Source organism: Emys orbicularis, chromosome 2 (genome assembly GCF_028017835.1).
Source record: "Emys orbicularis isolate rEmyOrb1 chromosome 2, rEmyOrb1.hap1, whole genome shotgun sequence".
Taxonomy (NCBI): domain Eukaryota; kingdom Metazoa; phylum Chordata; order Testudines; family Emydidae; genus Emys; species Emys orbicularis.
The window spans coordinates 121,057,970-121,083,280 of NC_088684.1; the positions used below are offsets into that span (position 1 = coordinate 121,057,970).

Here is a 25,311-nt window from a genome sequence, read left to right on the forward strand (position 1 = left end):
CTCCTCCACCTGTACCAGAGGCAGCTGCAGATCAATCATGAGAGGAGGCTACGGCACTACCGTGACGGCATGAAGTCGGACACTAGCTCCGACCTCTCTGAGAACATGAGACCCAGCGCCCAGGACATCTCGCTGTCACTGGGTCTTGTTGATACTGTTGAACGGCGATTCTGGGCCCGTGAAACCAGCACGGAATGGTGGGACCGCATAGTGCTGCAGGTCTGGGATGAATCCCAGTGGCTGCGCAACTTTCGCATGCGGAAGGGGACTTTCCTCGAACTGTGTGAGTTGCTGTCCCCTTCCCTGAAGCGAAAGGACACCCGGATGCGGGCAGCCCTGACTGTCCAGAAGCGAGTGGCCATAGCCCTCTGGAAGCTCGCAACGCCAGACAGCTACCGGTCCGTCGCTAACCAGTTTGGCGTGGGCAAGTCTACCGTGGGGGTTGCTGTTATGCAAGTAGCCAGGGCAATCGTCAAGCTACTGCTATCTAAGGTAGTGACCCTGGGAAACGTGGAGCTCATCAGAGATGGCTTTGCCGAGATGGGATTCCCAAACTGCGGTGGGGCTATAGATGGGACTCACATCCCTATCCTGGCACCGGACCACCAGGCTAGCCAGTACATCAACCGGAAGGGCTACTTTTCCATGGTGCTGCAAGCACTGGTGGACCATCGGGGACGTTTTACCAATATCTACGTTGGATGGCCTGGCAAGGTTCATGACGCTAGGGTGTTCAGGAACTCTGGTCTGTGTAGACGGCTGCAGGAAGGTCTTTACTTCCCGGACCACAAAGTAACTGTTGGGGATGTGGAGATGCCAACAGTCATCCTCGGGGACCCTGCATACCCGCTAATGCCCTGGCTCATGAAGCCCTACACTGGCGCACTGGACTCAGGGAAAGAACTATTCAACTACCGGCTCAGCAAGTGCAGAATGGTGGTGGAGTGTGCTTTTGGCCGTCTCAAGGGGAGATGGAGAAGCCTACTCACTCGCTGTGATCTCAGCGAGACCAATATCCCGATTGTGATAGCTGCTTGCTGTGTGCTCCACAATTTGTGTGAGAGCAAGGGGGAGACCTTTATGGCGGGGTGGGAGCTTGATGCAAATAGCCTGGCTTCTGATTACGTCCAGCCAGACAGCAGGGCGATTAGAAGATCACAGCGGGACGCGCTGTGCATCAGGGAGGCTTTGAAAGCCAGGTTCCTGACTGAACAGGGTCTCCAGTGACTTTTTACTTTGTGGACACAGATGCTGAACCTGCCCCCGTTTCTTTACCCAGTTACTGTTGACTATCCTTCCAAGTTACATACCCCCTTCCCCACCTTCCCAACAAATAAAATCTGTTCTGTTCTGTTAATGAACAAGGTTCTCTTTTTTACTGTTTTCGCGGGAATGTTTTAAACCGGGGGCGCAGACTGTGGTGGGGGGCGGGCTTAGTGTTTTGATGCAAATGATGCTTCTAAAGTCCGGGAATGACAGGCTCCGCAGTGCTGCATTGGTTGTTTCAACGCAGGCTGCCAGCAGTCCTGGGCGGGACTGGATGTATGTGTCGGCCAAGTGACTTTCTGGCAGGGGGCGGAGGGTAACAGATCCCCTGCTGCGTGGCTCTGTGATCCAGGATAAGGACCGCGGCATAGGATCTCTAACTGCCCTCCCCCGACACAAAGTCACAGATCAACCCCCTCGCACCCCAGAACAAGAAAACCGCCTCCCAGACTGACCAGGGTAACTGGTGACTGTGCTGTGTATGTGTCCTGATGCTGGACCTGCCCCCGCCTCTGTAGCCTGCTACAGGTGACTGTCCTGTCCAAGTAACAAACCCCTTCCCCCCCTTCAGACAGAATCCCCTCCAAAAGACACTCTCGGAAACAGTACTTAACAGAAACAGATGTTTTATTACGAACCGCACATGAAAAGGGGGGGGGGAAGGAAACTTGGACATGGGCTAGTGTGAGATGGGTAGGAAAGGACTTTTCAAACTTTGGAACGAGAGCCTTCCATTGCTGCAGCAGTGTGCAGTGGCCGACTGACAGTTTTAACGGCCCTTGCCGCCCCTCCTTCTTTGTACTTTTGGTGAGGGGGGTGTGGGACTTGGTGGCGGGGGAGGGCGGTTAGAGATAGACAGCAGCAGTGCTCTGTCCTCCTGCCTCCGGTCTTGCAGAACATCCACTAGGCGCCGGAGCGTCTCCGTTTGCTCCCTCATTAGTCCAAGCAGGGTTTGAGTAGCCTGCTGGTCCTCCTGGCGCCACCTCTCCTCCCGTTCCATGACTGCTCTGTGCATTTGTGACAAGTTCTCCCTCCACTGTGTCGTCTGGGCTGCCTGCTCTCGTGAGCACTCCATAAGTTCATAAAACATGTCTTCACGAGTTTTTCTCTTCCTTCTTCTAATCTGCGCTAGCCTCTGGGAGTGTGATGCCAGGCTGGGTTGGGAGACAGTCGCAGATGTGTCTGTGGGAATGGGAAAAAGGGAGTAAATTCCTGAGACAGATAAATGAAGTTGCTAACAAAGAGCATAGTCTTTCTCTGTGAACAACACCATGCACTGCACCTTTCACATGCGCACTCAGGACAAGGTCGAATTTTCGGCCCTCGCCTTATGTGTCTGGGGTCCTGCAGTTGCGATCAGAGAAGCGTTGCAGGACACCTCTACTTCTGCTGCGGGAAAACATGGTAAGCCGTAGACTTGTGGCAGCTTAAACATGTAATAGTAGCACTGGGCTCCTTTCGCACTGAATGCAAGGCCACTCTCTGCTGGCAGCAATCAGGGAAGCATGAGCTCTGCCCCTGTCCCACCACCTCGCGGCTGTCCCCGGGAAAGATCCCTGTATGCTGCCCCTCTGCCGCCTCCACCGCGTGGCTGTAAAGCAGTCCAAATACTAACATTCCCCTCCCTAATTTAAAGCAGGGCGTCATGTGTGACATAACCCTCATGAGGATCTCGGAGACCGAGAGGGGAAGGATGCTGCGTGAATGCATGCAGAGGCCTGGGCCATATGCCGCCATGCTGTGCCGCGCACTGATCCCCGACTACCTCATGGACTCATGGCGTGGGAACGTGTGCTACCACGGGGGACCAAACAAGATTGCCCTGCCGTTGAACCTCGTGCGCATGCTGGAGCGGTACCTCCAGGAGAGCTATGCGGAGCTATCCCAGGAGGACTGTCTGTCCATTCCCGGGCACATTGACCGCCTTTTCCTTTAAGTTGAGCATAACGGACTACAGAGTGGAGGGGCCGTGTTGTGGACTAATCATGAATATCCGGACAGTACTTGATTTTCTATACATAGTTAGTAGTAAAAAGTTTACTAAGCCAACTAAATCATGAACAACAAATTACTGATATAGTTATTATTCCTGTTTTGTTATAAATAAAAGTTTCTATGTTTAACTGAGTGACTGAAAAGCCCATTCTTAACAATATAAATATTCCACTTATGTTAAAATGAAATGTTTAGATGTTTAAAGCACTCACTGCTTGATCCTTCCCCTGATTCGGTGTCCGGGGTAAGGGCTGTGGACGGTTGGTAGGGGATCTCGGTAAGGGTGATGAAGAGCTCCTGGCTGTCGTTGAAATCAGCGGTGCAAGCGCTGTCGACTGCCTCGTCCTCCTCATCTCCTTCCTCATCTTCCCCGTCACCTAACATTTCCGAGGAGGAACCGGCCGTGGACAATATCCCATCCTCGGAGTCCACGGTCACTGGTGGGGTAGTGGTGGCGGCCGCACCTAGGATGGAATGCAGTGCCTCGTAGAAACGTGATGTGTGGGTCTGGGATCCGGAGCGTCGGTTTGCCTCTTTGGTTTTTTGGTAGCCTTGTCTCAGCTCCTTGATTTTCACGCGGCACTGCGTTGCATCCCGGCTGTATCCTCTCTCTGCCATGGCTTTAGAGATCTTCTCATAGATCTTTGCATTCCTTCTTTTGGAGCGCAGCTCTGAAAGCACGGACTCATCGCCCCACACAGCGATGAGATCCAAGACCTCCCGATCAGTCCATGCTGGGGCCCTCTTTCTATTAGATTGCACGGCCAACTCTGCTGGAGAGCTCTGCATCGTTGCCAGTGCTGCTGAGCTCTCCACGCTGTCCAAACAGAAAATGAGATTCAAACTGGCCAGACAGGAAAAGGAATTCAAATTTTCCCGGGGCTTTTCCTGTGTGGCTGGTCAGAGCATCCGAGCTCGAAGTGCTGTCCAGAGCGTCAACAGAGTGGTGCACTGTGGGATAGCTCCCGGAGCTATTACCGTCGATTTCCATCCACACCTAGCCTAATTCGATATTGCCATTTCGAATTTAGCGCTACTCCTCTCGTTTTCGAGGATTACAGAAGTCGAATTTAAAAGAGCTCTATTTCGAACTAAGTAGCTTCCTGGTGTGGACGGGTGCAGGGTTAATTCGATGTAACGGCGCTAAATTCGATATAAGCTCCTAGTGTAGACCAGGCCTTATAGGTGAGACCGCGTTATATCGGGTTCGGTCCGGTACGGCGTGCCGGACTGGACTGGCTTTCCCGGCAGTGATTTAAAGGGCCCAGGGCTCCGGCCGCTGCGGGGAGCCCCGGGCCCTTTAAATCACCACCAGAGCTCCGGCAGCAGGGCTCGGGCAGGGATTTAAAGGGCCCGGGGCTCCCCACAGCGGCTCGAGCCTCTGGCCCTTTAAATCACTGCCCAAGCCTGGCTGCCAGAGCCCTGGCGGGGATTTAAAGGACCCGGTGCTCCAGCTGCTGTGGAGAGTCCCGGGCCCTTTAAATCACCATCGGGGCTCCGGCAGCCAGGCTCGGGCAGTGATTTAAAGGGCCTGGGGCTCCACATGAATTCAGATGTAATACGGTAAACCAGCAGGGCTCAGGTAGCGCTTTAAAGGGCCCAGGGCTCCCCACTGCTTTACCGCGTTATATCCGAATTCATGTTCTATCGGGTCGCATTCTATCGGGTAGAGGTGTACCTGTTGCAACCTATTGTGTTGTCCTTGGCAAGTCAGTTAATCTCTGTGTCTCAGTCTCCATGTGCAATGTGCACAGAATTCTTTCCTACCTCACAGACTAAGTTTCCCTCTAAACTGTGCGGCTATGCAGCTGCCTATTAAGCCCCACACAAGGGCTCAGTTCTGCAGCCGGGGGAGAGGCATCTCTTCCTCCCTCCCCCCCAGGGAGTGCAGGGAGAGAGAGCTGGGGGAGTCCTCTCTCCCTGCTGTAGCCCCTGGGCAGCCTGCACCCCAAACCCCTCATCCCTGGCCCCACCCCAGAGTCTGCACCTCCAGCCAGAACCCTCCCCTCTCCCGCAACCCAACCCTCTGCCCCAGTCCTGAGCCCCACTCCCACACTCCGAACCCCTCGGCCCCACCTCCACCACATGAATTTTGTTATGTGCACCAGTATGGAGGTGATGTGTCACATAACAAAATTCATTCCGCACATGTGTGGGAAAAATTAGAGGGAACACTGCATCACAGGGATGCCTGCGAGGATAAAGTCACTCAAGTTTGTGAGGCATTCCAATGCTATGGTAATTGGGACCAAGTAAGTAGTGTGGGGCACAAGGAGAGAGGAAGGTCTGCGAACAACCCCCTAGCATAGCTGTACTTCAAGAAGCTTCAAGGTTCTGCTGGCGAATCTGGTAGAGTTTATCAGTTCCTTGTAGGAGAAATAGTTGGTAACTAATAAAAGTTGACACACAGTTTTCATAATGAAAGCAGAACTACTAAATTCCAGGAGCTATTTAGTGCCTGTTCAAGGAAATTTACAGTTTACCCAGTACTTGTAAAATAGCTATGTACGCATCAGGATCTCTAAAGAATACTGTGACACAGAAATTCTGTAGTGAGCTGTTAATTGTTTCTCTGAAGAACAAAAATATTAAGTACCAAAGAATATGCACTGAAGCATCTGAATTTCTATCTTCAGGTGGTGTTGCACTAAACTACAGTATAGATTAGATACCCATTCTCATGACTTAAGAAACATCATCACCATCTTAAAGAGGAAATTCCCAGACATGGGAACGACAAGGCTGCACAGATGCCCTGGGCTTTCTCGAGGATGAATACAAGGGTTCTGGTTCCCCCAGTGCCCTTGAAATATCTGTAGGCAAAACTTTTCTACTTTGTTTGCCTGGCCAGGATTTGGCATGGGGGAATGGAATGGCTCTCTCTGCCTCTGTTTATTGTGGCTGACTTAACTTACTTTGCAAGCAGGGCCGTCCTTAGGCATATGCGACTATGTAGGGCACCTGAAAATTTGGGGCAGCACTGGGACCATAGGCGTCAACTTTTCATCTTGCCAGGGGGGTGCTCGACACGCCCCCCCGACCCCTTCCCCCAAGCCTCCATCCACCTCTTTCCCGCCTCCTCCCCAGGCACGCCTGGTCCCCGCTCCTCCCCCTCCCTCCCGGAGCTTGAACGCCACGAATCAGCTGTATAAAGGGGTGTGTCCAGCTGTATAAAGGGGTGTGTGTGTGTGTGTGTTAGGGAGATAATAGTTACACACCTCTGTAGAATACTGTAAGCTTATGTTTGTGTTGATAAGAGCAAGTCGGGCATAGGGGCACCAGTTTAATAATACTGTGTAGGGCCCCATAAATCCTAAGGACAGCCCTGTTTGCAAGTAGACACCCGCTCCCCTCCAAAAGCTGACAGTTCTGAACTCCTTTTCTTAAGGAGAGAACTAGCACTGTATTTTAACAATATATTTGAGAGAATTGCACTGTCAAACTGAAATTTGATTATTTCTCTAATCTTTAGAGTTAATAGAAGTCTTGTTTTCATAGATTCTAAGGCCAGAAGGGAACATTGTGATCATCTAGCCTGATCTCCTGTATAACACAGACCATCAAACATCTCCAAAATAATTTCTAGAGCAGACTTGCAGTTCAACTGATTGGTGGGTCTAAGCATCCTCAGATGGAATAGACCATTATTAATACAAGCTAATTATTGGTATCCATTTTAGCAAATTGTGAGACATCATGGATATAGTTACCAAATTCTGATTCAGAGTACAGTAGCTTGGTTTAGATTGCTTTTAAAAAGGTTGGATGAAATCCTGACTCCACTGATTTCAGTGGCAAAAATCCTAGACTTCAGTAGGCCAGGAGTTCATCCATATTTGCTACTTTACACAGCAATGTGAAGGAAAAGGCTGACATCATGTGGGGGGAGAGAGAATTTCAATCTCCTAACTGTAATAATTTATTTTCTATCGATCTATCCTGTATATCACCAGGAAAAGGTTTAGTCTGGAGTTCTCTCCAATCAAACAACTTTCAAAATAATGCAGGGTAATAAAATATATCGGTGCATGTACTGTAATCTGTTTATATAAAAAAAGGTGTCTGTACCTTTATTATTATTATTAGCTACATTATCTATGTCCAAAAAGTACCTAATTGATCTAATTCTACACCATTTTGCAATTTGACTAGATATAGCCAATTACCTGACTACACTTGCGGTTCAAAAATATTTGAGTGCAAATAGCTGCGCATAGTCAGTTTATTAGTTAAAGGGAAAGTAGTACAACATAAAAAGGAGACCTACATACCACTCATAGCGTTCACCTTGCATAGGTCTGATTCCAAAGTATGCACTCAAGACTATCTGTATTTTTATATTGTGGCTGTTTACAAGCTAAAGGCACTCTATACATAACCCCAATAGTCTCTACCAGTTTCTTATACTGATTTTTCTGCACTGTCCTGTACTTTTCTTATTTTGTTTTGGATACCTCATTCCAGGTGTCCGTGGAGGCACTTCTTAATTGTACCAGGACTTATTAGTCATACATCTTGTTTCTGTCAGGTTATGTATTTGTATGAGCCAAGAGCAGAGTTCAGCTGTGCAAAGTGTTATGGGATATACCTTAGCGTGAGTGAACAAGTGTGAAGAGCATTCTGGGGAAAACAAAATACAGAGTACAGGTGTGCGACTTAGCATAACTACCCAGCAATCATACATAAGAAGGGCCATACTGTGTCAGACCAAAGGTCCATCCAGCCTAGTATCCTGTCTTCCGACAGTGGCCAATGCCAAGTGCCCCAGAGGGAATGAACAGAACAAGTAATCATCAAGTGATCCATCCCCTGTCGCCCATTCCCAGCTTCTGGCAAACAGAGGCTAGGGACACCATCCCTGCCCATCCTGGCTAATAGCCATTGATGGACCTATCCTTCATGAACTTATCTAGTTCTTTTTTTGAACCCTGTTCGTCTTGGCCTTCACAACATCCTCTGACAAAGAGTTCCATAACTGGTTGACTGTGCATTTTGTGAAGAACTACTTCCTTTTGTTTGTTTCAAACCTGCTGCCTATTAATTTCATTTGGTGACCCCTAGTTCTTGTGTTATGAGAAGGATTAAATAGCACTTCCTTGTTTATTTTCTCCACACCAGTCATGATTTTATACACCTCTATCATATCCCCCCCTTAGTCATCTCTTTTTTCCAAGCTGGAAAGTCTCAGTCTTATTAATCTCTCCTCATATGGAAGCTGTTCCATACCCCCTTACCATTTTTGTTGCCCTTTTCTGAACCTTTTCCAATTCCAATAAATCTTGTTTTGAGATGGGGCGACCACAACTGCACACAGTATTCAAGATGTGGGCCTACCATGGATTTATACCTGATAAGGTGTACAATATTAATGTTGTGCATATAATACATATTATGCACAACACACACACACACAGGTTACCAAATATAAACACTAGAGCGAAGCTGGGTGTAGGAAGGCTAATGTGTTTAATCTTTAAAATAGGAATGAGAAGGACCAGAAACATGATGGATGATTTCTTCATCTAATACAGAAATTTAAACCTACGGAGTTGAACCAATAAAGATAAAATAAATAGGGCAATTTCTGCTAAAAATAGTAACTATCACTTCAATGTCCTTAGGGGCTGTCCTGAGAGATCAGTAATATAAAAACCAAGAAAGGAATGTATTGTAGAGGATATTGTATGCTTCCCCCTCCCCACACATCAGTGGTCCTTGGATTTATGATCAGACAACTTACATTTCTATTTTCCTCCATGTCTTGAACACATTTCACAGTCAATTTGTAATATTTATAGGCCCACATCTTTTATTAGACATATTTAGAGAGGTAATTGGATTAACAGATACAGGATATGTTAGACAACCAAGAGAGAAATTACTAACAACGTATCAGTAAAGAGGATTGTCAAGCTGACTGCAGTGACTCAAGAGCGTGACTGTTAAGAACTAAGACAAACCCCTATTTGGCTGTGAGCTCTAAATTTAGATTTCACCAACTAATTATCATGTGTAAACTCCTGAGGCACTATAACAGCCTTAACATGGAGTCACAGACAGCCCCCTTGGATACTCCGATCTGACTCACCACCCAGGTAAGCTTGCCTTTTTGATAGGTGGTCCCTTATACCAAGTATCACAGCAATATTCAGGTTACTCCTAATCACAAAGGACCAGTCACTTACCCCAGGTCAATCACACCTTAGATCTCACACCAGAGACAATGCTTGTAGCCAGTCCTACAATAAACTATATACAGATTTATTAATAGGAAAAAGGAAACAGTTATTTATAAGGTATAAGCATGTAAACAGAGATACACAAATGAATTACAATTTTGTTACAAAAGGTAATAGAAGCTTCTATAATAAGTAAGCTCTTTGTCTCTTTGGGCTAACCCAGGCTAAACAACTAGGGACTTCTTGTTTATACCTAGAAAACCTTACCCTCTCAGAGTCCAAGTAACACAGAGATCCTCACTTCCTTCTGTTTAGGGGGTTTATTCCCCCTCCTGCCATATGCATTCAGCTGCAAACTCAGCTGATGGGGAGGAATCCACTTGCATGACTCACCTTTGTGGGGGAAAAGCAGAGCAACAAAGTTTTATGCTCTTTAATGTTCCACACTAGTCTGTTTGGAGTCAATGGGGTTTCCCTCTTGGATAGGATGTAACCCCTTTGGTTGCAGGTAACAAGTTGTTGTTTAAAAAAAAAAAAAAAAAGTGGCAAATGTATTCCCTGCATGTGAAGTCATAAGTGTCATACAACAGTGGCAAAGACTCAGGAATTTTTTTTTATGTAACTGAACCAGAAATTTTAGTCAAATAAGTAAAAATAGTATCCCTTATAGCCAGAATTTTCAGAAGAGCTCAACAGCCATAACTGGGGAGAGCCTTTCAAAAGAGCTCAGTACCTAACATGTTGAGTTTTTAAAAAAAAATATCTGGCCACTTAATTTTGGTACCTCGTTTGGACCTGAGCTCTCCTGATAATCTGTCCCCAATTGCTAGTGCAGAACACTTGCTGATATGGCTCTACATTGCTCTCTCTTCCCTGCACAGTTCCTTCTAGAACCTTCAGGACCCCCTTATGCCTGGCATCCTGACACACTTTTTAAAAAAAGTATGTGTATCCTCACAATAAGCATCATAGGAGACTGATTAGCAGTTTTGGGGAATTAATACCACGTAACTTCCTCACAAATACTCTTAGCTAGAACTTCCAAGCATCTGTATTGTGCTGCTATAGAATTTAAGAGATGTGCCTAATTTTACCCTGACTGCAGTCTATAAATTCCTGATGACGTCAGTGATTACAGGAGCAAGGCTTCTCTGTATAAATCCTTTTAATTTTTTTGCAGAATACTCATTTGTCTTCTGAATAACATCTTTGATCAGTCTGGAAACAAACAATGATGACTTTAATTTTGAAAAGTAAATAATATGCATGGACAGCAACTGCATTTGTATCTTACTATGTCCGCCTTCTTCGGTCTGAACACTAATTTAGGTGACTGGAAACATTTAAAACTGGTATCTACATCTTGCACACAAAAAACAGGTAAACATTCACAAGGAAGTATAATAGTATGTTTAACAGTATGTTAAGGTTGTGGCAGCGACTGATTAAAGCCAGGAAATACACAATTAAGCATGAAACATACCATATATCCTACAACAAAAAATTCATCAGTTACTTTCCAGAGCCAAATTATCCCACTGAAGTCCATGGCAAAATTCCTAAACATTAAGAGCCAACCCACACCTATTGGCAGGGCCGGCTCTACCATTTTTGCCGCCCCAAGCAAAAAAAAAAAAAAAAAAAGGCCGCCCGAACTGCCGAAGCAGTGGACGGAATGCCGCCCCTTAGCATGTGCTGCCCCAGGCACGTGCTTCCTCCGCTGGTGCCTGGAGCCGGCCCTGCCTATTGGTGTATCCCTATTAGGCATTGACCCACACTTGGACAGTGGCCATGGCAGATGTAGGAGGCAATGTGCCTCACCAAGCCAGTCACAGTGCCAGAGTCCCCAGGGGAAGCACATTTGCTGCTACAGTATTCAGGGGGAGGTGCATCAGGCATTCAACTCCAGGGCTGAATAGCTCTGCTAATTAGTGTGAAGGGCCAAAGCAATTGCCCTTGATTCCTCCCTATTCCTAATGGGGTAGCTAGTGGCAGCGTAAGTGGGGACCACTCCTTGAACTCAGAAAAAAGCATACATTAAAATTGTAGAGGAGGCAAAAATGGCAGGGGGTTTCATGTACCCTTCCTTGTGTACACACAGAACAATGCAATGGTGAAGGCACCAATGTTGTATATTCATACTTCACTTTGAATTTTCTTCCTTTATTGGCGTCTGAAACTGGCTTAAAGCTGCTCTACTATAGTTCAGTTGTAAATAATCTTAGGAATTTAGGAACCGACTCATAGATCTGTTTTGATATTGAAAGTTAAGGCTGGCTATAGGCTGCCTTTTGCAAACACCGAACAAATTCTCATGTAACCTAAATTACTGCATATCCTATATATTCAAACTGTACAATAATTCAAATACAGACAAAACTTGCTTAAGAGAACAGAGTTGACTGATAACTGGCTGTGACAAATATTTATCACAGGATATTTCCAAGTCAATTTAAGAAAAATGGCAGCTGGTACACAAAAGTGTTGACGTAAATCTGGCAATATCTTTCAGTGTTTTGTAGGTCACCTGCATCTTAAGGCAATAACCATTATCTGCGATTCAATAGTATCCTTGTATGAACAGGCACTACTCTAAAAAACAAAGCCTGGTTGTAGACTAGGAACTAATATTTACTAGTTAGGGGGCCATGTCCCACACAGAGCAAGTGGCTGCACCACCCATCATTAGACTGTACTCCTAAGGAGACAGGAAGATAGATACTATATTGCTAACTGAGCTATTACCAATGGGCTGTCTTTAGTCTAATACAATTCAGCAAGTTATGACACTGATATTATGCATTGTGACTCTTTCCCCCATACATGGTAAGGTACAGCATGAGGGAAAGAGAAAAGATACAAAGATATATTGGGTGTTGAACACCTGTCTAAGCTTGCCAGATGGGAGCCTATTGTACTGCATTCTAGACACCTTTCCCAGATAGGGAAGCTAACTGAATCCTCAAAGGACCATCAAGACTACAATCTACGGCCATCAGCTTTGTCACTCAACTAGTTGCCTACTCCTATAGAACAATGCACTCTCTATGCAGGTGGGGCAAGTATGACTGCCCAGCCTGAACAGTGACGTACTTTAGACTCACAGAAGGGCTGAGATCAGACATGGGGAGGCTGTGTCTCAGGACTTGTGTTCTTTTCAAAGATCAGTAACTCTCTAATAGACTCATAGACTTTAAGGTCAGAAGGGACCATTATGATCATCTAGTTTGACCTCCTGCACAACGCAGGCCACAGAATCTCACCCACCCACTCCTGTAACAAACCCCTAACCTATGTCTGAGTTACTGAAGTCCTCAAATCGTGGTTTAAAGACCTCAAGGTGCAGAGAATCCTCCAGCAAGTGATCCGTGCCCCACGCTGCAGAGGAAGGCGAAAAACCTCCAGGGCCTCTGCCAATGTTTTAAGAGAAAAGTGATTGTGGTTAAGAAATTCCTTTGCTCAGCCTGTGTTTCTTGCTTGCCCACATGGTTCCTACAGAGGTTAAACTAGAAGCCCAGAGTGCCCACAGCCCAGGTGAGGCTCTGGGGAAGCATTTGTAAACTGACTGGAGAGCTTGGGAGGTTCCTGACACAGGTTTTGGGATCTAGGGCAGCTGGATAGAAGCATCCCATATTCCAAGGAAGGGCCTCAGACAAGAAGTCTGAGCCTGGGAGTGTCCTAGGGATCCAGAGCTAGAAACAGTGACTAATCATGACCCAGACCCAGCTGGCTTGGACCAGGTGGGACCCAGAAATGATCCACTTACAACAGACTTATCATACAATCTGGCCCCATACTCCACTGCACTAGTCTTCTTGAAATGCCAGATCCTTGTTCATTTCCTCATCCCACCTTCCTTCAGCTATGTATGCGCATTACTGGATTAAAAAAAACAACCCTAAATAGTATTTTCTACTATGAAAAACTGTTTCTTCTAGGTTTGCAATGGGTACCAGGTTTTTTCTTACTTGTAACTAATTATTGTACTCTTTATTCTTTTGTATTTCTGACTCTCTTGCCCATTAAACAATTTATTTTCATAGAATAGCAGGGAAAGGTAAATGAAAAGACACATGCATTAGGGCTGACACAAGTGTTAGTGCTTCACCTCTGTGCTTAATATGCAAGAGCTGATTAAAATGAATAGTCTGTCACCAGTAACTATGTCAAACATTTCTTCCTGTTGCACCAGAACTTTCTAATGCTCTAAAATATATCTATTTTAAAAGGCAGAAACCGCTATAGCTGCTCATTGTATCTTCCAAATAGCTTACTAAGCATTAAGGGCTCCTACAGGATCTGTGCTGGCTGCCTATTGGTTTCTAGGTGGAGATTAAGATGTTAGTTATGACCTATAAAGCACCAGGGCTTTATAGAACGGGTTGGGGCAGCCTACCTAAGGCACTGCCTCTCTCTCTATGCCATACTGCCACAACTGTGCTTAGCAGGAGGGCTCAAGTTGGATCCTATCGTTATAAAAGAGAGGGACAGCTCGCAAGGCATTCTCCATGAGATCTTCAAGTCTCTGAAACTTGCTTCCCCCATCCTACTTGCTCTGATATTGACAGCATTTGATGATCATTCAAGAATGCTGCAAAAGATACGTTTGTGTGTTTTTGGAGAAGGCAAGGGTGTGCTTCCTAGACGATGGAGCGGTGGAACAGAGTTTTTCTGGGTGGCAGGCTGGCTAAGCTCTTGCTGGAGTGATTATGTAATGCTGCTGAAATTCTGAATTGCTTCTTAATGTGTGTGTTAGGGCACCTAAAGCCTAGTACAGGAGGATTTTTAGTTATTTTAAATAAATCGAGTGCCCAAGAATGTACTACACACCCCAGAAAACAAATACATCATCCCTCCCCTGCAGATTCTGCAATCCACTTTCAGAAAAACCTAACGTGAGGGTCCCAACCAAGGCAGGAGGAGGACGAGGGTGATAAAAGCATATGGTTGAGGCTTGCACACATCTTGATAGTCCTATTTGTATTATCTTTCCCCCTTGCACACTTCTCCTAGGCAAGATGGAAGGATCTGCCGGAGGATATTCGGTGAATAGAGAGTCTGACCATCTATATGAAATGGTGCAAAACTTTCCTCTTTGACAAAGCCTTTCGCTATACAGACACGCCTTTCTATTCCCAGACCACTACCAGCCCCCCATCTCTACCCAAAATTAAACAAAACCCCCTACCCTACGAGAGTTTTGATTCTGAAAAGGCAGAAGTTCCCGAGACTCCATGATGTCCTCCAGGGACTTTGCTGTTGGCTTTAACATGGAAGGCAGATACTATAGGACAGTATAAAACTCTAAGGTACAGAGAAGAAATACGTTTTTAGGAGGGATTTTGAATGACCACTGAGTGCCACTAAAAAGCCTAAATTTGTTAAATCTCATTTATCCATTTAGATTAAAAATAAAATTACAGCATAGGAACAGACAAGAATTATACAAAAAATATTGTTTAGCTCAGTGGTCCCCAACGCGGTACCCGCAGGCGCAATGGCACCCGCCGGGGCATGTATGTGCGCCTGCCTAGTGCCCAGCAGGGGAGAGAAGCTGCGGCCCCGCGCCTGCCGGGGACAGAGAACTCCAGGGCTGCAGGCTGTGGGCGCCAGTGTTCTCGGTCCCTGGCAGGTGCGGGGCCGTAACTTAAGCCAGAGAGAAGCTGCGGCCCTGCGCCTGCCAGGGACAGAGAACTCCGGGGCTGCAGGCTGCAGGTGCCAGTGTTCTCTGTCCCCGGCAGGTGCGGGGCCCGCCTAGTGCCCAGCAGGGGAGAGAAGCCGGGGCCCCGCACCTGCTGGGGACAGAGTACTCCGGGGCTGTGGGCGCCGGTGTTCTCTGTCCTTGCGGCTTCTCTCTGGATTCATATATTATGTAATATTAAATATGATTTTCGTATTATTTAATGTACAAATGCAAAATAAGCCTTGAAAAATTGTTGGCGCCTGCCATACTCTTCTGAAAACATGAATGTGCTACTGGCCACAAAAAGGTTGGGGACCACTGGTTTAGCCTAATGCAGGGATTGGCAACCTTTGGCACACAGCCCGCTAGGGTAAGTACCTTGGCGGGCTGGGCCGGTTTTTTTACCTGCCGTGTCCGCAGGTTCGGCCAATCGCAGCTCCCACTGGCCGCGGTTTGTCGCTCCAGGCCAATGGGGGCGGTGGGAAGTGGTGGCCAGCACATCCCTCAGCCCGCGCTGCTTCCTGCTGCCCCCATTGGCCTGGGACAGCGAACCGTGGCCAGTAGGAGCCGCAATCGGCTGAACCTGCGGACGCGGCAGGTAAACAAACTGGCGCGGCCCGCCAGGGTGCTTACCCTGGCGAGCCGTGTGCCAAAGGTTGCCAATCCCTGGCCTAATGTAACAGTCCGGGGAACATACCTTGAGCAAGCCATCATCATAACCCTGTGGGAAGTTGTGAGCAAATCCCTGGACCAAGACTCTGTCCATCCAGCCCTTCATGATGGCAGGCATGCTGAACCAATAAAACAGAAACTGAAAAGCAAAGGATCCTGTTAATAGTGAGATGTAATTGGCAGAGGTACACCATTTCCTTTGGCCTTGTTTCTGTGCTAAGAACATCTTATCACCTTAATCAGTCAAGCCATTCACAGATCAAGCACAGTAAATAAAGCCTATCATTCAGAGGATGCAGAACTATATTTGTTTAAGGTTGTGGGGTTTTTTTTGTAATATTCTTTTGAAAAATGCCATGAGATCTCCAAATGATGGCGAATTTTCAGAATCTCTTACACCTCAACCAGAAGATGAGCCTTCTGACAGACACTGGTTTCCTGATTCATGGGGAAGAGGAGCGACCAATAATTTTCTGTAGCACCTGGCTTTTTTCATTTCTGCTGTTGACTAGACCTTACCACTTACCCTGTGAGATCACAGTCCAAGCCGTATCTGCATTATCAGAATGGGCAGTGCGTTGAAAGAAAATGACAGTGGGAGTTAGGTGTCTAAACTTTCTGGCTTTTTATAATCTCCTTATTACTGTATTTGTTTTAACACCATATTAAGACTATAAGATTATTAATAAGAAAAATCATGACCTGAAAAATCACTAACTCAGCTTCTTGAACCTTCCTCTGTTCCTCAATCAAATCACTGGCCAAGCATCTTCTTTTGTAAGCTTCCCATGATTCCACTCCATAATCAACGTGTTCTGAGTTGTGCAGGCAACCTGTGGAAGAAACATATAAACATTGTTTATCCCACTTCTAGCACTAAATCCACATAGGAGTGATAGATGAACTGCTGATTTTTTTTTTATTTTTTTTTAAGTGTAGGTGAATCTAGTACCTGTAAAAGTACTCATTTACATTAAGGCCCCTCTGTCCCCCTTTATGCTACCAGAGTGGTGTAAAAGGGCCTTAATGTAAATGAAAATCAGTCCATCAGAGTTTAGGGCCTGATCCTGAGCATCTGCTAAGGAGCTTCACCTCTTCCTGAAGTCCATGTGACCGGAGTGGGTTAGGACTTTAAGACCTGACGCGGAGCACAGATTTGAATCAGACAGTTTGCAACCTTCCTTGCCCACTTCTGCCAGTGCTTTTGCAACATCACTCTTTCTGGTTCGGTTCTAACAAACACTGCCAGCTCTGCCAAACTGTGTTATGGCTTTGTGCTTTCACTTCCTAAATTAGAACAGCACCAGGATTAAAAACCTACCTCTTGGTGAATGGCTTTCTTAACTATGATAAACCCTTGGAAACCAGTTTTAAATTTAATATGATCTCCACTGGGTTTCTCTCAAGTTTTTACTAAACTAATAAATGGACAATGGCATCACCATATTCCGTCAGTGTGAATCATACTTAATAGATGAGACAAACCCCAAACATACACGAATGAACACTTGGGAATTATTTGCAGAAAACATCTGTAACCAGACTGGTCCTTGAGAGGAGGTGTTTTGTAATGATGCCTCTTTAAGAAGACACACAAACACTTGTAAGTTATAATACACAAATATTTGGGCCCAAAGGCATAGGGCTATTTAAAAACCTACCGCCTTATTCGTAAGGGCCCAATCCTGCTACTGTTGTAGTCAATGGCAAAACTGTCAAACTCAAGTGTGTAGGATGGATTCCTAAAGTGATATCTTCTAGTACAGTGGTTTTCATTGGAGGGTCTGCAGACTATGGGCAGGTCTACACTACGGATTAAGTTGATCTAACTTATCTTGCTCAGGGGTATGAAAAAGCCCTACTCCTTGCAAGTGACGCAAGTTTCATGCTGTCCACACCAGCGCTATGTCAGTGGGAGACGCTTTCTCACCAACATAGTTTCTGCTTCTTGTCAAGGTGGAGTAATTATGCTGACGGGAGAGTTGTCTCCCATTGGCATAGCGCGTTTTCACCAGATACGCTACAGCGGCATAGCTGCATCAGTGCATCTGCTCTGATGTAGCGCTGTAGTGTAGACTTGCCCTATGTCTAAGGGATCCGTAAAAGGTAAAATAAAGTTTCAGAGCTGAGACAAGGCATTCTGATCAATCAAAAGCATGTGAATACCCCCATCTACAGGTCAAAACCTGGAAATGGTGGTGTTATCATAGAAGCCCACTTTAGCACCCTTTCTCCCGCTGCATCAAATGTCAGGCTGAGCATGTGCAACATTTATAGTTGAATGCTGTTCAGTGAGTTTTCAGTCTAAGACTTCTATGGTAGGGGTCCACGGACCACAGGCTGAATTTCCAAAGGGGTCTGCACCTCCATTTGGAATTTTTTAAGGGTCCGCAAATGAAAAAAAGGTTGAAAACCACTGCTCTAGTAAATGCCCACATCACAAGGAAAGCTGCATGCATCCCAGGCTTGGTCTACACTACAGAATTAGGCAGAGATAAGGCAGTTTATGTTGACGTTATGTCAGTGTCTATACTACAGCCTTGCTCCTGCTGATGTAAGTGCCCTACTTCCCTGACATAATAGTGCCACCTCCACAAGAGGCGTAGGGCTTATGTCAGTCTAGTTAGGCCCACTTGAAACTTGCACCTATTGGACACCCTCCACCTCCTCCCTCCTTTCATTGTTACAGCTGCAGAATCAGACCAATAGGAGAGTGTTGGAAGCACCCTCCCCACCTTCAAGAGTGCCAGGGACCCACACGATTGGTTCCCTAATGATTCTGCTGATTGCTAGCTTGTTTCTCTCTGCCCCCTGGCAGCTCGCCAGAAGAGGCCCTCCCCACCCTCTTGTGTTACAGTTCCCACACTCAAGGCCTTGGGAGTGCTGTTGAGTCACTCTGCAGACAGCCTTCTGCACTGATGCACGATCTTCAACAGCCGTGACACAACTTTTAAGGCAAGGATGTGAATTTCCACATTGCTCTCTGATCTCACATCCCCTCAAAGGATCTCTAGGATACAGGGAGGTCCCTAACACACAACTTTTCATTAGGGCTAGATCACACCATGCTCCCAATTCCACAGACAAAGGGGGCCTCAGGGAGAGGCTGAACTGCATGTGTGCTATTTACTACTCAGGCTCCATAGTGAACTGCTTCCTGCAGACACTGGCAGGGCTACTTCAGCGGCTGACCTGGCTTAAGTGCCCAACTCCAGGAGAGAGTTCATGGCTGAAGATCCTGAGTGGTGAGAGGTGCCTATCTCTCTTCCACCAGCCAGGTGCATTAGGTCAGCTGGTTAGGTGCCTAAGACCCTCTTCTCTCCCTTCCCTTCTGCTTGGCATTTCACTCCTGGCTAGCTTTGGCAGCTCCCCATGCAGCTTGCTGGTTTCTGATGATCCCTTTCTTAGGCATCTAACTCTCCCCATGCATTCTAGCATCATCATCATCATAATGGGCTCTTCAATCTAGCAGCGAAGGCTATAACATGAGCCAATGACTGGAAGCTGAAGCTAGACAAATTCCGACTGGAAATAAGGCATAAATATTTACCAGTGAAAGTAAATAATGGTTGGACCAATTTACCAAGCTCATTACAAATTCTCCATCACTGACAATTTTTAAACTAAGATCTGCTCTAGGAATTATTTTGGGGAAGTTCTCTGGCCTGTGTTACACAGGAGGTCAGACTGGATGGTCACAATGGTCTCTCTTGGAATCTATGATCTTTGGGAGGTCTGGGCAGCTAACTCGGGGCTGAGGATTCCACTAGGATTAGAGAGACAAAGTGGGGGAGGTGATGTCTTTTATTGGACCAGCTTCTGTTGGTGAGAGAGAGACAAGCTTTTGAGCCACACAGAACTCTTCTTCACCAACAGAAGTTGCTCCAGTAAAAGCTACAGTGTAACCTCACCCACCTTGTCTCTCAAAGGATATGTCTACACTATGGGATTAATCCGAATTTAAAGAATTTGAATTTTGGAAACAGATTGTATAAAGTCGAATGTATGCGGCCACACTAAGCACATTAATTCGGCGGTGTGCGTCCATGTACCGGGGCTAGCGTCAATTTCCAGAGCGTTGCACTGTGGGTAGTTATCCCATAGCTATCCCATAGTTCCCGCAGTCTCCTCCGCCCATTGGAATTATGGGTTGAGATCCCAGTGCCTGATGGGGCAAAAAACCTTATTGCAGGTGGTTCTGGGTACAGCCTCACCCCTCCCTCCATGAAAGCACCAGCAGACAACCGTTTCGCGCCTTTTTTCCTGGGTGAACACTGCAGACGCCATACCACGGCAGGCATGAAGCCCGCTCAGCTCAAGACAGCAGTCATGAACATTGTAAACACCTCGCGCATTCTCGTGCAGTTTATGCTGAACCAGGACCAGAAAAACGAGGCGAGGAGGAGGCGGCGACGGCAGCGCGGCAACAAGAGTGATGAGGACATGGACATGGACACAGAATTCTCTCAAACTGCGGGCCCCGGCGCTTTGGAGATCATGTTGTTAATGGGGCGGGTTCTAGCCATGGAATGCCGATTCTGGGCCTGGGAAACAAGCACAGACTGGTGGGACCGCATAGTGTTGCAGGTCTGGGACGATTCCCAGTGGCTGCGAAACTTTCGCATGCATAAAGGCACTTCCATGGAACTTTGTGACTTGCTTTCCCCTACCCTGACGCGCCAGAATACCAAGATGAGAACAGCCCTCACAGTTGAGAAGTGAGTGGCAATAGCCCTGTGGAAGCTTGCAACGCCAGACAGCTACTGGTCAGTCGGGAATCAATTTGGAGTGGGCAAATCTACTGTGGGGGCTGCTGTGATGCAAGTAGCCAAAGCAATCGCTGAGCTGCTGCTACGAAAGGTAGTGACTCTGGGAAATGTGCAGGTCATAGTGGATGGCTTTGCTGCAATGGGATTCCCTAACTGTGGTGGGGCGATAGATGGAACCCACATCCCTATCTTGGCACCGGAGCACCAGGGTACCCAGTACATAAACTGCAAGGGGTACTTTTCAATGGTGCTGCAAGCACTGGATCACAAGGGACGTTTCACCAACATCAACGTGGGCTGGCCGGGAAGGGTTCATGACGCTTGCGTCTTCAGGAACACTACTCTGTTTAAACGGCTGCAGCAAGGGACTTACTTCCCGGACCAGAAAATAATCGTTGGGGATGTTGAGATGCCTATAGTTATCCTTGGGGACCCAGCCTACCCCTTAATGCCATGGCTCATGAAGCCATACACAAGCAGCCTGGATAGGAGTCAGGAGCTGTTCAACTACAGGCTGAGCAAGTGCAGAATGGTGGTAGAATGTGCATTTGGACGTTTAAAAGGTCGCTGGCGATCGTTACTGACTCACTCAGACCTCAGCCAAACCAATATTCCCATTGTTATTGCTGCTTGCTGTGTGCTCCACAATCTCTGTGAAAGTAAGGGGGAGACCTTTATGGCAGGGTGGGAGGCTGAGGCAAATCGCCTGGCTGCTGATTATGCGCAGCCAGACACCAGGGCGATTAGAAGAGCACACCAGGAAGCGCTGCGCATCAGAGAAGCTTTGAAAACCAGTTTCATGACTGGCCAGGCTACCGTGTGAAAGTTCTGTTTGTTTCTCCTTGATGAAAACCCGCCCCCTTTATTGACTCATTCTCTGTAAGCAACCCACCCTCCCCCTTTGATCACAGCTTGCTTTCAAAGGAAATAAAGTCACTATCGTTTAAAAATCATTTATTCTTTATTAATTGATTATAAAAAGAGGGAGAGAACTGACAAGTAGCCCGGGTGGGGTTTGGGAGGAGGATCGGAGGGAAGGAAAAGGCCACTAAAAAAAGGTCACAGTAATGACAGCCTTTTGCTTGGGCTGTCCACTGGGGTGGAATGGGAGGGTGCATGGAGCCTCCCCCCCCCCCCCCGCGTTCTTACACGTCTGGGTGAGGAGGCTATGGAACATGGTGAGGGGGGAGGGTGGTTATATAGGGGCTGTAGCGGCACTCTGTGATCCTGCTGCCGTTCCTGAAGCTCCACCAGATGCTGGAGCATGTCTGTTTGCTCACGCAGCAGCCCCAGCGTTGCATCCTGCCTCCTCTGATCTTCCTGCCGCCACCTCTCATCTCGAGCGTCTCTCCTCTCCTCACATTGGGCCCTCATGTCCTCACGTTGGTCCCTCCTGTCCTCAGGTTCACTGGCATCTTTCCTGTACTTTGATACCGTGTCCTTCCACTCATTCAGATGAGCTCTTTCATTGCGGGTCGATTCCATGATTTCCGAGAACATGTCGTCTTGCGTCCTTTTTTTTTCTCCGCCTTATCTGAGATAGCCTTCGGGACGGAGGAGGGAGGCTTGAAAAATTTGCAGCTGCTGGAGGGAGGGAAAAAAAGGGAGAGAAGTATTTAAAAAGATACATTTTACAGAACAATGCTTATACTCTTTCACGGTGAACAACACTATTCGCATTACATAGCACATGTTATTTCAGTGCAAGGTCACATTTTGCATCTTAATATTGAGTGCCTGTGGCTTTGGTGTTAGAGATCACAGACGCAGGTCCGGGCAACAGAATTCGGCTTGCATGCGGCCATGGTAAGCCATTGTCTTTTGGCTTCTGCGCCCTCCTTTCCCACATACCAAGCAAAGCCCGTTGAGTGCTGCGGTTTTCCTGTTAACCTTCAGCAGCAGAAAACAAACTAACCCCCCATCCAATTCTCTGGGATGATCGCTTTACCCCTCCCCCCACTGCGTGGCTGGTATCAGGGAAGATCCCTGCTAGCCAAAGGCGAAAAGCTCAGCGCCAATAACCACTCCCCCCTTCCCCCCGGCTTGGCTAACTACAGGGAAGGATTTATTTTCAGCCACAGGCAAACAGCCCAGTAGGAATGGCCACCTCTGTCCCCTTAATTAAATTCCGGTATTTCAATCAGGTTACCATGAGCGATATCACTCTCCTGAGGATTACACAGCGAGATAAAGAATGGATGTTGCTTGAATGCCAGCAAACACCGGGACCATATGCTGCCAGGCTTTGTCATGCAATGATACCAGATTACTTGCTACAAGCATGGCGTGGTAAAGCGTCCTACCATGGAGAACGGAATAAGGCTGCACTGCCCAGAAACCTTCTGCAAAGGCTTTTGGAGTACCTCCAGGAGAGCTTCATGGAGATGTCCCTGGAGGATTTCCGCTCCATCCCCAGACACGTTAACAGACTTTTCCAGTAGCTGTACTGGCTGCGAATGCATCCCAAGTCCTCAGGGCAAATTAATCATTAAAAAACGCTTGCTTTTAAACCATGTTTTATATTTTAAAAGGTAAACTCACCTGAGGTCCCTTCCATGGGGTCATGGTCTTGGATACTGCCTTGGGAGGGTACTTCAGTCAGGCTGAGAAAAAGATCCTGGCCGTTGGGGAGAACGGAGTGCTGTGTGCTCTCCGCAAGCTCGTCCTCCTCCTCCTTCTCCTCCTCCTCACCGTCCGCAGAATCCTCAGGCATGGCTGAGATTACCCCCACCTCGGAATCCACGGTCAGAGGTGGGGTAGTAGTGGCGGCCCCCGCTAGAATTGCATGCAGCTCAGCGTAGAAGCGGCATGTCTGCGGCTCTGACCCGGAGCGACCGTTTGCCTCCTTGGTTTTTTGATAGGCTTGTCTGAGCTCCTTAACTTTCACGCGGCACTGATATGAGTCCCTGTTGTGGCCTCTCTCCATCGTGCCCTGGGAGATTTTTTCAAAAGTTTTGGCATTTCGTCTTTTGAAACGTAGTTCTGCTAGCACTGAATCCTCTCCCCATATAGCGATCAGATCCAGTACCTCCCGTACCGTCCATGCTGGTGCTCTTTTTCAATTCTCGGACTGCATGGTTACCTGTGCTGATGAGCTCTGCGTGGTCACCTGTGCTCTCCACGCTGGGCAAACAGGAAATGAAATTCAAAAGTTCGTGGGGCTTTTCCTGTCTACCTGGCCAGTGCATCCGAGTTCAGATTGCTGTCCAGAGCGGTCACAATGGTGCACTGTGGGATAGCTCCCAGAGGCCAATACCTTCGAATTGCGGCCACACTAATCCTAATTCGAAATGGCAATGTCGATTTCAGCGCTACTCCCCTCGTCGGGGAGGAGTACAGATATCGATATTAAGAACCCTTTATATCGAAATAAAGGGCTTCGTTGTGTGGACGGGTGCAGGGTTAATTCGATTTAATGCTGCTAAATTCGAATTAAACTCATAGTGTAGACCAGGCCTAATATCCTGGAACCAACAAAGCTACTGCAAATGATTCCACTAGGTGTCAGGCCAGCTAGGGTATGTCTACAATTCAACATCCCCCCCCCCCCCCAAAAAAAAAACCCAACCTGCAGCAACGAGTCTAAGGGCATTGGTCTAGACTCTGGCTTGCACTACGGTGGTAAAAATAGCAGTGCAGATGTTCCTACTCAGGTTGGCGCCCACTCTCTGAGACATTCCTCCCTCCATTGCTGGGTTTCAGTCAGAGCTCAAGCTCCAGCCCGAGCGGGAACCTCTACACTGCTATTTTTAGCTCTGTAGCACGAGCCCGAACCTACACACCCACAGTCTGAGACTTGCTGCTGCAGGTTTTATTTTATTTATGTATATGCAGTATAAATGTACCCTTAGAGATTAGGTGTTGGTACGCTGGGCAGAGCATTCCCCAAGTGCCTTTGAAGATCTGGGCCTTTGTCTTTATATTTGCCCCTAGCACACGCAGCACAGTTAGAACTATGTAAATAATACCAAGAATAAGAATTTCTACTACACGGTCTTTACAAAACCATTACAAGCATTACATCATTAACCCTCATGCGGGAGACAAGGTAAGACAGCTAAATACATATTTACTAACTTCTTCCATCCCTTGCAGTGCTTACTTCTCAAGTCTGCAAACAGACAGCCCAAAACAAGAGCTGAAAGGCCCCAATCTTGCAAATATATTAGTCAATAAATGTGTGTTTAACTTTACACATGTGCGTATTCCCATTGAACTCCATGGAACTAGTCACACGCGTAAAATTAAGCACACGCATAAATGTTTGCAGGACTGGGACCTCACAGATTATTAACTGCCTCCATTCAGCTCTCTGGGCTATTAACTGTGGAGAGTTAAATGTCATCATTGTTAACCATTTCACCATTTCATATTTTTTTAAAGCAGAAACATCCATGTATTCTGGGTAGAGCTATCAACATATCTTCAAGGCTCTCAACAGAATTCTGTGACAGAGTGGCCTAATCGGTTTTAGGAACTGATTTATCCCTCCCCTTTTATGTAATTGTATGGCAGCGAATAGAATTGCTTGCTTACCTCCCCATTTTTTATGTTAAAGGATCCCTGAATGTGCATCTCTTGAATGGGACTTCCACCCCTCCCCGGGTATTTCCCCTTCGCTGCACTGAGAATTTGCGTATCCAGGGCCAATAAGGTAATTAGCTGGCGGCCTTCTTCATCCTCTTTTCTCTCTACAGCATTCATCTCTCCAACCTTCCCTCAGAGCAGAAAAGGCATTCACTTTCCA

At 47.0% G+C, this 25,311-nt stretch overlaps 1 protein-coding gene across 1 annotated transcript in view; it reads right to left on the reverse strand.

Moving 5' to 3' along the window:
* Window positions 1-15,928, reverse strand: part of RIPK1 (receptor interacting serine/threonine kinase 1) — a 55,874-nt gene extending 39,946 nt beyond the window's left edge. Inside the window, exon 1 of the mRNA XM_065399402.1 lies at window positions 15,821-15,928. Coding sequence (XP_065255474.1) covers window positions 15,821-15,913 — 93 coding nt within the window. The 5' untranslated portion in view covers window positions 15,914-15,928. The remainder of the gene's footprint in view (window positions 1-15,820) is intronic.
* Window positions 15,929-25,311: the final 9,383 nt, after the last annotated feature.